The 13,151-nt window shown below is 40.9% G+C and overlaps 1 protein-coding gene across 1 annotated transcript in view; it reads left to right on the top strand.

The window, feature by feature from the left end:
- LGR5 (leucine rich repeat containing G protein-coupled receptor 5) overlaps window positions 1-9,243 on the top strand; it is a 95,275-nt gene extending 86,032 nt beyond the window's left edge. The window contains exon 18 of the mRNA XM_025207167.1: window positions 5,233-9,243. Within this exon, the coding sequence (XP_025062952.1) occupies window positions 5,233-6,320 (1,088 nt within the window). The 3' untranslated portion in view covers window positions 6,321-9,243. The remainder of the gene's footprint in view (window positions 1-5,232) is intronic.
- The last annotated feature ends 3,908 nt before the right edge of the window (window positions 9,244-13,151 follow it).

Raw genomic sequence — 13,151 nt, 5'->3', positions numbered from 1 at the left:
CCCCCCTGCCGTGCCTTACCCCACACACAGTGTCACCTATGTCACGAGTTTTGCTTGTCCATAGCTTGAGGTGCAGTTTCCCCCAAGCCCCTGCACTTATCTCCTTGAAACTTGACAGGCTTTGTGACCTCAACAGTGGCTAGCATGCCTGCAGTTTTGATCCTGCTGTGGCTTAACATATACACGTGATGAATTTTTTGCTTTCAAGACTTTGAGGTGCAGTTTCCCCCAAGCCCCTGCACTTATCTCCTTGAAACTTGGCAGGCTTCATGCCCTCAGAAGGGGCCACCATTCCTGCAAGTTTCATCTAAATCAGGCCAGAAATGACAAAGTTATAGGCTGTTTGGAGCATCCCCATTATAGACTATGGGTGAAATGTCAGAACAGCGTTGAAACAGCAAAACCATTTCAACGAAACGAAGCAGAACAGCAGTTTTGAATCAAAATGAAATTTGAAACGCAATGCTGTTCCATCGAATAGAATGGTGCCATTTCACACAGCCCTAACAGGAAACCCAAATTACCATCTTTGTTCATCCATTGATTGTGGCATTCCCCCAACTAGTATGTAGTGTACCAGGTTCTTTATTAGCTCCTCCCTTGACTGCAAAAAGTCAGCAGCACCACCCTTGCATGCTCTCTTTCAGTAGAATCAGGTGATAGCCAAACCTTAAAATGCTCTCTCAAGAGTTGCTCCTCCACTTCCCTACTGAGGCCTATGGAAACTCTCAAAGGGAAGATAAGTTTTCTAACAAACCATACTGTCCCCAGGTACCTTGATCAATGAACTTGTTACCTATCCATCTATTCTTTGAAGACATGGCTGTAATTGTGCTCTAAGAGACATGGTATATCTACCCTAATGTCCTCCTCCAGACAAGAGAGGGGCTTCCTCAGGTACCTACAGGTGTTTCTCTTGAAAAGAATGGTTACATTCCTATAGGTCCTAATGGAAGTCAAGAAACTGGAAGATCATTTTCCACACTTCCTTTTGTAAAAATGGTACTGCTCATTGACAAGGTGATGAAGACTTGGCTAGATTCATTTGGCAAGCATCTGCCACAGCAGCCACCACCTCCTGAAAGACTGACAATACCAGCTTGGTGTCATTCACAAACTTCCTAAGTGAGCAGTCAAACCCTCCTTCAAATTGTTAATGAAGATATATGACAGGTCCAGGACGCACATGGGTAAACCCACTCAGTACCCCTTATAGTCAAAGTAATGTGCAAGTTGGCTGTAGGGTTCTGGTTTTCCCTAGGAGAAACACCAGTGGGCACATCTACATGAGATGCCATGTTGCCACAGTGATGAACTACGGTGACACAGCTCATTGCTATGGTGACAGTGTCGGCAGGAATAAACCATGAAACCACCACTACTGCACAGTAGCAATGAGCTCGTTGCTACTGCGCAGTAGGGTTGGAAACGACCCATGCAGCACCAGTGGTTACTGCACAGTCATTTAGTACTTGTTAAAGCAACTACTAAATGATCGCACAGTAACAACTGCTCAGTTGGGTACATGTGTAGACGCGCTCATTATGGAGGACTTGCTATTTAAGGAATCAGAATTATTTAGTTCCAAGACAAAAAATATCAGATTTACACAAAGAACCTTGTCTGCCTACGTCCTTAGACCAACACGGCTACAACCTATATCCCTTTTTCACTTCGAAGTACTTCAGGACAGTTCTCCATGCCCTCAGTATATATGTCAAAAAACCTACAAGGAACAGCTCACAACCACTGAAAAGAGGCAAATGCTTCATTGGTTTAAGACTGCTAGCTTCAACATCCCAACCTACTTCATGACACAAATCGGTTGTTCTGACAGGACTGTCAAAAAACTAGAATCAAATCAACCTTATAGATAAAGTAGTAGTAACACATCCTTTGGGAACCATATGGCCCACTGCAGAGACACATTCTCTTATTTCATCATGGACCAGTAAGTCAGTCACAGACACCATCACAGCTAGGTATTTTAACCTGATTCACTCACGGCCTACCTTTATTCTTCTACTTTTCTCCCCACCCTGCTCCTCTTCAAAGACTCTTCTCATAATGGCCTTCTACAACAAAAGATTATATCACTAGGAGAAACAGAAGAAGCTCCCCTTCATTACTAAGAAAGAGGGATCTGTACGGCATTTACTTTTTTGATCCCTAAGAGGAAAGGAGAATGGTGACCTATCTTGGATCTTTCAAGGGAATCTGAAGTTTATCCTCCCCTTGATAATCCCTTTCTAGGATTCAGGGAGCATCTGTTCACCTCCAGGCTGCATATATCCACATATACTCTGTGCTATGTCATAGGATTTGTGGTATGTCAAAATCATAACCATTACATGTCTTAACTTTTGGTGTCTCAGCTGTTCTGGGGTGTTCAAAGTACTTTAAATTTTAGGCAGCATACCCAAGGGTAAATGAAATTTAGGCACACACATACCTGGACAACTGCAGGCGAAGTGGAAATCCCTTCAACCAGGTCAAGGTGCCATTTACTATTACACATTTGACCTGCCGCAGAACCTGAAGCTGAAAATGAATTCATAAAAATCACACAAAATTCATCCCAGTTCAGAGACACTTCTACACTTGACAAAATCTGTGGCCTACCCCCCTCAAAACAGAACCCAATTAGTCTGATCCTATAGATAGCATGCAGTCCTATTTTTCTAGTCCTGCCAGGTCATACAGTCTTGTTTACCTTCGTAATGTCACATGCCAAACCACCTCCAATATTTGCAAGGGTGGCTAAAATCTGAGTTCTCCCCAAGCAAACATCCCTTGGACAAGCCCTTGATTGTGCTGCCATTATTGGTGTTGCCCCTGAAAGGATTAAGTAACCCTAAAAACACTTGCAGGGTAGCCCCCATCACTCCTGTCTAGAAATATAGTGATAGATGCCTCATTACAAAGGTTCATCTGTAGGGACTCTAAAGGCCCAGCAGAGAGCACAGATATATATCAACAGCTTCAAATTTAGAGCAGTCTGCAAGGCTTGGAAATCCTTCCAGCAGCAAATTTTGGGCCAGTCAGTACAGATGATGATGGACAATACAGTAGCCACAGTTGAGCCAGATCTTCCTCCCTTGTCAGGAAATGATCAAGCAGGAACTGGTGAATTAGATATCTGATATCTCTTTCGCTGGTCACTTAGATACCAGCAGAACAGCTTACCTTTCTCAGAATCACACTCCAAAGGTCCGTTCTTCAGGATGGTTTTCTTGTACGTGGTGATCTCTGATTGACCTGTTCATGACAAACCAACAAGAAGTCTTGAACCTTTGGTTTGAGAGGAGCCCTGAGTGCCCAATCCCTGTCAAATGACATTCTGATCCTGTGGACAGGAAAGTATTGGTGTCCATGTCAAGTGATCCTTCCAATTTCCAGGGTGTTCCCAAGACCAAAGAAGATTCAGACAAATTGATCTTGAAAATGCTTGTGTAGTGAGGGTTCTGGCTCCTAAACATTCTGTGCCTCTCACCCACTCAACACAAAACCATATCTCTTCTTCTAGATCAGTGGTTCACAACCTTTTTTTGCTGCAACCTGCTGCTGGGAGTGAAGTGCAGCAGTGGTGGTGCCCAGGGGTGTGGGAGCTCCTGACACATGGCATGCCTTTTGTGTGTGGTGCCGCTGGCATCGCCCCCACAACCTTCATTTGGGTTGCAACCCAAGGTTGGGAACCACTCTTCTAGATCCATTGTCACAGAACGCAGAAATGATCAACTCCTGGACCTGCTTTTCACTTGTCTGTGACATCTTGATCAATGATAAAATGTAGTAAAGTGGCAAAGATTACTGGACAAGATCTGTTCTAAAAGATCCTGGATTATATATGCAAGATCAGAACCAAGATCCTACTGCTTTTTGGAGTTGTAGCAGTTGGTCAGCTTATGCCTGTCAACAGTCTCAGCTGTCCATCAGTTGGATGACCAGTATCATTTCCCCACCATAAAATGGTGAAGTGCCTAAGATGATTCCACCTGGAAAAGATCTCATTTTGCTTTGAAACCTTAACATGTTCTTTTCCATTGGTCTCCTTTTAAACCAATAATATCATGTTCTTTCCTGCACATATTGGTTAGATATAAGCAAGAAAGGTACAAGGGATCCAGGTCCTGATCACAGTTTTCCATCCTAAGGTATTTTTGAGGATTCATCCCAAATCCTTTACTGAAAGACTTGATTCAGTGGATTGACAGTCTCATATCCTTCCGAAAGCCACGTGCGTCTGGAACTGAAGAATCTCTCTACGCTCTGAATACAGGCAGGGCCCAACTTTTACATGCAAAAGACAAGGTCATCTCCTTGGCTCTTTGCGACTATAGCAAATAAAATAAAGTACAAATAGATCTTTACTGAAAGTCTGTCCAAATGGATCTTTGACAGTGTAAAGACCTCTGAGGAGATGGCCCTGGTGTATTTGCTGACATCCATCAGATAAGAACATGTTCCTCAGAGCTTCAACTACACTAGTTTCCTCATTGGGAAATGTATCCATTTCACAAAGCAGCCACCTGGAGCTTTGGTTACATGTTTACTTAGCATTACACAACATCTGTACCATCTTTTGTGAACATTACATTCAGCAAAGCAGTTTTTCAGTCCCTGTTCTCTTGAGACTCACATTCTGTTTCCACTTGAATTAGTCCACTGCTTTGGAGTCACTGGTAGTGAAATGTGCATGTAGACAATCCTTCAAGCAGGAAGTCTTTTGAGACGTGTGATCCACATGCAACCCACCTTCCAACCCTTCTTCTTAGGGGTCTAATATACTCAGAATCACATTGTTGAGAGGAAACAGTATAGTCATTGCACTCTGCGCTTTGTCAGCCTGGTTGAAAATACAAGGAATACAAGGGTACATGCATGCTACATAAGTACTGCTGGCCAAAGTCTCCAAGCTAGGAAGCAGAGAGGCATGTTGCACATCAATAATGAAGCGTGCATGTGGAGAGCTCATCTCAAAAAACTCCAATTACTGTAAATAAAGTAATTTCACATTCTGGAACATAACAGAGGGATAGGGAATCATACTGAAGTCCTTCCCATATGAGGTACCAATTAGAATTTGATACTTAGCCACATGTGCTGGTAGGGATAAATACTTTCTACAGTAAAAAACAAGAGACATGCCAGTTAGAATTGTTGCTGTTGCAGATTGATTCTTCATTTATATGCATTTCCTCTGCCCATCTTTCTTTTTTTTTTTCATTGCAGGCCCTTTCAAACCATGTGATCATCTGTTTGGTAGCTGGCTGATCAGAATTGGTGTTTGGACCATAGTGGTTTTGGCCTTTATTTGTAATGCACTGGTGACTGCAACAGTCTTCAGGTCTCCATTGTATATTTCCTCTATAAAACTTTTGATTGGACTCATAGCCATTGTAAACACACTAATGGGTCTGTCCAGTGGAATACTGGCTAGTGTGGATGCATTAACTTTTGGCAGTTTTGCTCAATACGGTCCTTGGTGGGAAAATGGAGTTGGTTGCAAAATCACTGGCCTTCTCTTCATTTTTGCTTCAGAAACTTCCATTTTCCTCCTTACTTTGGCAGCTTTGGAACGTGGCTTCTCCATAAAGCAAGCTACAAAGTTTGAAACAAAATCCTCTGTTGCTAGTGTAAAAATAGCCATTTTCTTTTGCTTTATTTTGGCATTGGTAATTGCAGTGGTGCCACTGCTTAGTGGGGGTGAGTATGGGGTTTCTCCACTTTGTTTACCCCTGCCATTTGGAGAACCGACAGCTATGGGCTACATGGTAGCTTTGGTCTTGTTGAACTCCCTTTGTTTTCTGGTGATGACTGTTGCCTATACAAAACTGTACTGTAGTTTGGAAAAGGGAGAACTAGACAATATTTGGGACTGTTCTATGGTCAAGCACATAGCCTTGCTACTCTTTACTAACTGCATTCTTTATTGCCCTGTGGCTTTTTTATCTTTTTCTTCTTTACTAAACCTTACTTTTATTAGCCCAGAAGTGATTAAATCAATACTGCTAGTCATTGTCCCATTGCCAGCATGCCTAAACCCTCTTCTTTATATACTTTTCAATCCCCATTTTAAGGAAGATCTAGGAAGTCTCCGTAAGCAAACTTTATTATGGAGAAGATCAAAACACACAAGTCTGATCTCTGTTAATTCAGAAGATGTAGAGAAACAGTCCTGCGATTCAACACAAGCTTTGGTAACCTTTGCAAGTGTTGGTATATCATATGACCTGCCTGCCAGCAGCTCACTAACGCCATCTTATCAAATGACAGAAAGCTGTAACCTTTCATCAGTAGCATTTGTTCCATGTCGGTAGTTTCAGTGGCAAAACAAAAGTTATCTATATGTTTACAAAATTTCCAGTCCCAAAATTAAGGATGGGTGTGTGTACATATACTAGAAAGCGGGGTCAAAGGTGCGCTTGATTCCTGTTACACACAGCTCCAAGTTCCTGGCAAAACTGGCAACAGGCTGAAATTCCTGCTTATAAACTCTCTCAGCCCAATGAAGTTTGATATAAAGAGGGAGCCTGAAAACTGCCAGTATTTACACAGTTGGCTCAGTTCTTTTAGAGAGAATGTTAAAAATGCATCTCTTGGTCAACAGCAAAACAACACATTGAAGCAATAGACTTCTTGGAGGCATGACCAATATTTTAATTAAGCTATTAACTAAGCATATTGAGTTAGAGAATTTAAAAAGTTAAAATGACAAAGTTCTCCAGCTAACAGAGTGAATTTGAGATCTAGATTCCCTGAATATTGTTAAATGCTCTAGATAGGTGGTGGCATGTGGTTCTTAAAGTGTGTTTCAGGGGAGAGATGGAAGCTGCCTATGTTCATGATTCAGCAAAGTATTGAAGCAAAGTATTGAAACTTAAGCATGCAGATAATCATGCTGAAATCCCAGGGGCTTATGAAAAACAGATCTCGTCAAAGTAATTTGATACTGTTTTTAAAAGCAGTTACAAATGCAGTTGATAAAAGTAACATTTATTTAATAATTCAAATGGGACCATAAGACATCTTCATAAACTAGAATAAAACAAAAACAGAATGGTACATAAAAAAATTATTGAAAAGCAGCTGACTAGTTTCAATTCAGTCATAAATGGCAAATCAACAATCAGTGGGAAAATGCATGTTTTTCTTGTAAGGCTCCTTATGGATCTTGACTCAATATTATTTGTATTTTTAATCAATAAGGAAGACAAAGATCAGTACTGATAAGGTCTTTAGATGAAACACCCCAGGAGAGGAGAAAATGGTGGGGAAGACAGGTTGCTGATACACAATGAGCTGAATCAGTTGGTAAGCTGAATGCAAGCAAATAATTTGTATTGCAAAGAAACAATTGTAAGGTCAAGTCATCTTGGAAAAAGGGATGTAAACTTTGGCATGGGAGAAACCCTCTCCTGGGGAACAGCAATTTTTTTGGAAAAGATGCCTGTCGTGTGGATAGATGGCCAAACAATCTCGCTATGCAACTAGACCAAAAAGGTGTACAGATCTTTTCATGTGTAGGCAGGAGAATATGAAGTAGAAATAGAAAGAACATATCTATTTGGCATTTGTTGTGACTGATAATGAAATAGTGCATCAAATGTGTGTGTCCACACATCAAGGACAGATAAAAATTGGGGAAGCTTCAGAGAAGAACCAAAAAGAATGATTACAAGTTTAGAAAATCTGGCTTATAGCAAGAAATCCAGGAGCTCAATATTTTGATCTTATTAAAGAGAAGGTTAGTAGATTATTTGATCACAGTTTGTAAGTATCTGCATGAGGAACAGAAATATGTTCATAGATGTTTCTTTAATCTAACAGACAAAGGATGGCATGATCCACTAGCTGGAAATTGAAGGTAGATAGAAGTTCGGACTAGAAATAAAGTGTAGATTTTTAACAGCAAGAGTAATTAACCACCCAAATAATTTACAAAGGCTGCAGTGGATTTGCTATCATTGGGAGTCTTTAAATCAAAATTAGACATGTGTTCTTAAAAAAAAAAAAAAGTTCTCTAGTTTAGCTATAGCTATTGGACTTGAAGGAAGAATTAATTTAAGGGAGGTCTTTAGCCTGTGGCTCATAAAAGCTAAGAGTAAATGGCCACATAAAAATCAGTGAATTCCTTGCTGAATCAGAACCATCATGATTAGAGAGGAGACCCCCAGCACCTTGCCTACTTTATTTTTCAAATCTTCTAAGCAACATAGCTCCCACTGCTTTGTTTGGAGACTAGCATATACCTTGATCTAACTTCAATCCCATTTTCCGAGAGATGGCCCCTTTTCTTCAATGAGCAGATCAAACAAAATGCTGTTATGCATATATTCAGAAAGGGGGGGGAGGGGGGGAGACTTCCATAAGCAAAAATTTTGAATGGGCCAGTACCTACTACTTAGGTTAAAGGTCACTCCAAGCTCCAGGTGGGCAAAAGTATATTTTGAATAACATTAAATAACATCTGAATAACATAACAAGGTGAGATGAGCCAAATAATTTAAGGTAACCAATTACAGATGATTGATCTTTATATGTTACCACATATGTAACTGACTGTCACCCAAGGATGAGTTTCACAAAGAAAAGTCTGTCACCAGCTTCAGACACATCTAGAAATACCAGCGTGAATGAAGAAAACACATTATTTAGCTTTGTAGTTACAGATGGCATCAGGTTGACTTTGGCTGACGTGCATCCTTGGGAAAAAAAATGAACAAATGGAGAAATTATGTATGATAAAGCTGGCTGCGTGGTTATCTTAATCCTTTTCTCCTGTGGCTTTTGAAGCAGTGCAGCCTGCAGCTGGAAAATGATTCCTGAAACCACTTTGGATTAAACAGAGGATCAATCGACCATTGCACAATGCTTATTACCATGTTTATTTAGCTTTATTTTAACGTGAGTCCATCTGTGCTGCACTGCTTGATGTCAGTGAAATTCCTTTCAGCTCGCTATATTTAAGAAGTTTGTAAAATGATTTGAGAAACAAAATAATGTTATAAATCTAAAGACTAGTTTAAAAAGCTACTTCTATTAGAACTTTTTTACCTTGCAGAAAGTCCTAAATGAAAGACTATACGTCTTATTTTTATAAGCATGTTTGAATTATTTTGATCAGATATTTTAACTTGGAATTGTTAAAATTCATTTAAGAGATTTTTTAAATAAGATTTGTAAATATAGAGCTGTATTTATTACTACAGTAAAATACAACCATGCTAAAGGATGTGAGAATAAGCCATGTACAGTTTCATACTGATATTTGCTATATTTTCTATTTTCTGCTCATATTTTACTAAATTCATTATCTGTATATATTATATGTAAATGTGTAGTGACTGTAAATAGATTACATACTTTCTTTTCTATCAGTGTTCCAAATATATATGTAATTTGTAATAAAAATTCTGACTAAACATTGGAAAGCATTTCACCAGGGTCTGAATCATGTACAGCCAAAATTAGTCGTTACCAAATTTTTCAAGCATACGTTCTAATTTACCAGAGTAAGATTTCTGAAATTCTAGCCAGAATTTGAAATCAGAGGTAATTTGTTCCTATTGGGGTTCTGTGAGAACAGAAGAAATCTAGAATAGGGTTGTAGTTCAACATAAAAGTAAGTCTGTTTACCAAAGATCCTCCTCATCTCCCTTATTGATCATCCTGCAGCATTTTACAAGGCTAAGCAGCAGGAGACTAAAAGGAATGGAAAGATGTAAAATAACTAGAAAAAAAGCAACATTGCAAAAGAGAATTAGAGCTTCTGAGTACATTCAAGCAGGATGTCAATATACATGGGAGTCTGCTGCAAAATTCTCAGGTATGAACAGAAGTTAGAAGCGCCTTATACAGGTTTTAAGTATAAATGATAGAAGAATAGAAAGCAAATTGACAGTTGATTGAAACCAGGTAGGAAGGTAACTGAAGAAAATTAATCTTGCAAAGGGATTTCAGGGCAGAAAGGTTACAAGGGACACAGAATCAGAAAAGAGTGGGGCGTGAGGAAGTCTTTTGTGAGAAAGTGAATTCCTGGAGAATGACATAGCAGAGCAGGTGACAGAGCCCAGCACATAAGCCAAGGAGGAGATGCCTTCTACAGATAAGACAGGCAGAAAGCATTTTGTAAAACACAAAAGTGAACACATGGAACTTAAATTTGATGTGAAAAGAAGTTGGAAACCAGTGTAGGCAGGGGGGTGAGACAGGCCAGAAAGGTGGTTTTGGTTGAATTACCCTAACTGCTCTTGTGGGAGGAATGTGAGAACAAGTTAGGCTGTAACAGAGGAAGGGGACATTACAGTATCTGAAACAAGAACTACTAGAGGGATGAATAGGGTTTTTAGCCATTGAGATGTAAAAATGGGATGGATTTGAGGGGAAATGAACATGATTTAATGATAGGCTGAGCATGGGAGGAAGATGAGAAGGGAGCAAAAAAATGGCATCAAGCTTGTGGGCCCAGATAACTAGAAGGATAACTATGTTGCTCCTCTTTTTTAATTTTGTTGCAGTAGTGCCTAAGGGAATCAGCTTTTGATTTGGTACTCATTGCACTGTACAAACATAACAAAAAGGTGGTGCCTTCCCTGAAGAGCTCACAGTCCAGCCATGATGGTATTATCAGTGATATTACCAGCAAAGGAAGGATTTAATTGGAAGAAATTACGGGTACACTATATTATGAAGATTATTAATTTATATAGCTCCTAGACAAACTCAACCATGTTAGGGCCCCAATGTGATAGATGGTTCAATAGGTGCAAACCAGTTTCTCATAAATTGCAGATACGAGACTAAACAATACGAGAGGGCTAAAACAGCAGAGACAGAAATGAAAGCCATCTGGGCTAATACAGGAACACAGGCCTAGAACTCATCAAGGCAAGTTGCTTGCATTCTGGGCAGTCCAGAATGACCTGGCTTGGTTGAAGGCAGGCTGGTGCTAGGACCTGGCCATGGATGCTTCCAGTTCTCCCTGCCACCACTTGTTTCTGCTACTTAGCTACAGAATGGCATGGATAAAGCAGCCAGCTGCAACATGGCACAGAAAGGCATGGGCAAAGCCCCCACTGCCAAAAGCTGCTAAAGCTCCTGCTCTCTGGGCCAGAACCAGTGGCTTCCCAGACCAGATCCAGCCCACAGGTCATAGACCACCTAAAAGGTCCAGAACATCATATCTGGCCTCTATCACATAATGTAGCCACAAAGCACCTTATTAAAACATTCCATATCACATGCCATAGATAAAGAATAGAAGAAATAATGGCACACTTCAAGAAAAATGGAAAGGACCAACATAAGCCTTAAACTAATGGGGATTATCCCAGGTTCCCCTTATCTGTGCCAAGTAAAAACAAAAAGTTGCAACTGCATAAAATAACTTTTAAAATCTAGATGCATCTGCCTTAACCGTAGGGCTAGGGATAGACTTTCAAAAAGCTGGAGCCTGAATTGATTCAATATTTGCAGGTTAATCTAATCTGCAAAGTGTGAACTGATTTGGAGGTGGATAGACATTCCCTTTTCATTCCAGAAATGCAGGCACATGCCTGCAGTGGCTCAAGCTAGAAGCCAGGGAGGTGCTAGAGCAGCCCTCCCTTCTCTTCCATAGTGCTGAGCTGAGGTGGGGCATGGCCAGGCCTGGGCAGGATGTTCTGATTGGGGAGGAGTCTCCCGCAAGCAGCCCAGGAGAGAGTTGATAGCAGTGTTTATCACCCCTAACTCAGTGTTTATCAGCCCATTAAGAAAACAAAAGCTCCTCTCATTAGTTCAAGCTCTTCTTAAACAACTGTTTCCAAGGAAGGAATGGAGGGACATTACCAGCTACCTGTTGATTAACTCCAAAATGCCCTAAGCTGACACTATCCTGTCTACCTTTGTCTCATTCCCCACAGCATGGACTGTAGTCAGCATGCGGTCTGCTAGCTAACGCTGAGAGGTATCTGTGTAAGGCAGAGAGGGGAATCACTGCTTCAGCAGGGAATGGTGAGGGGGAGGCAGGAAGCAGGAGGAAACCAGGCAGATGCCCTGTACCTGCAGTCTCTGCTGGAGCTGCAGCCAGGGAGCAGAGGGGAGGGACCAGCCCAGCTCTCTGAAGCAAAGAACCCCACCCAGCCCAGAATGTATGCCAAGATGCTGGGGACTCTGATTTAACTTAAACCAGCAAGGGGTCTGGGACAGACATTGCATAAACTAGTTTGAGCCAAATCAGTTAAGTTTGATACTACATTCAAACAGGTTTATCTCAAACTGGTTTCAGCCATTTTCAAACTGGTTTATGTACATTGAATATCTGTTCTGTTACAGGTTTAAACCAGTTTCTGATCACTTAAACCAGTCTGTGTGTAACATCTGTCCCTAGCCTAGGAGTTTTATCCCAGCTCCATTCTAAGGTTACTTCTTCTTGGTTTGAGACAGCTACATGCCAAGGAATAGCTGTCCTGGTATAGAACTGTGGTGGGTACCTCCAAGGCTTTTGCTGTGATCTTTGTTTTAGGGCAACTCCATTTATGGAATCATCATCAAATAAACATTGGCAGCAGAAAAATAGTGGAGGACAGTCCCAAAAGAGATGTTCTATGAGAAGTTACAGGAGACTAAATATTTAAACAAACATAAAACCCACAAGCTGAGTCATAACTCTTACCAAAGTCACCCTCTAGTGAATCAAGTGTTAGAATCTGCTTTGCTCTGCAGGGCTGCCTCCAACCACTAATTACATTCATTTCTTTTTCTGCTAACACATCAAAACACTTCTGGTCTTGAGCTCTGCAGCCAAGGAGCCTGTCTAACCCAGCAAAATGGGTTAACCAGCCTGTCAGAAAAGTCAAGGATAAAGGTCTACCTGAGCATAGCAGCTGATTGGGCTATTGTAGTTAAGAAACTAGCTTTTGTACCAAATGGCATGCCAGAAGCAGCATTACATCTGGCAATATTGTATTTCCCAGCCCAAGAGACCAGGTACACATATGCAGCTGGATCAAATGGAGGCAGTTTTTGATGGGAGTCCAGTGAAGCTCAAACCCATGCCTCGAGCTGTCTGAAGATACTTCCACCCCTCTGTCACTGTGCTCCTCATCCACACAAAAGTGCTATTTAATTATAAATTCTGCTGTATTTTCTAGCATACAATATGCACCTTT

Source organism: Alligator sinensis, unplaced genomic scaffold (assembly GCF_000455745.1).
Source record: "Alligator sinensis unplaced genomic scaffold, ASM45574v1 scaffold1021_1, whole genome shotgun sequence".
Classification (NCBI taxonomy): domain Eukaryota; kingdom Metazoa; phylum Chordata; order Crocodylia; family Alligatoridae; genus Alligator; species Alligator sinensis.
The sequence above is the reverse complement of the archived record's forward strand: the minus strand, read 5'-3'. Positions and strand labels throughout refer to the sequence as shown.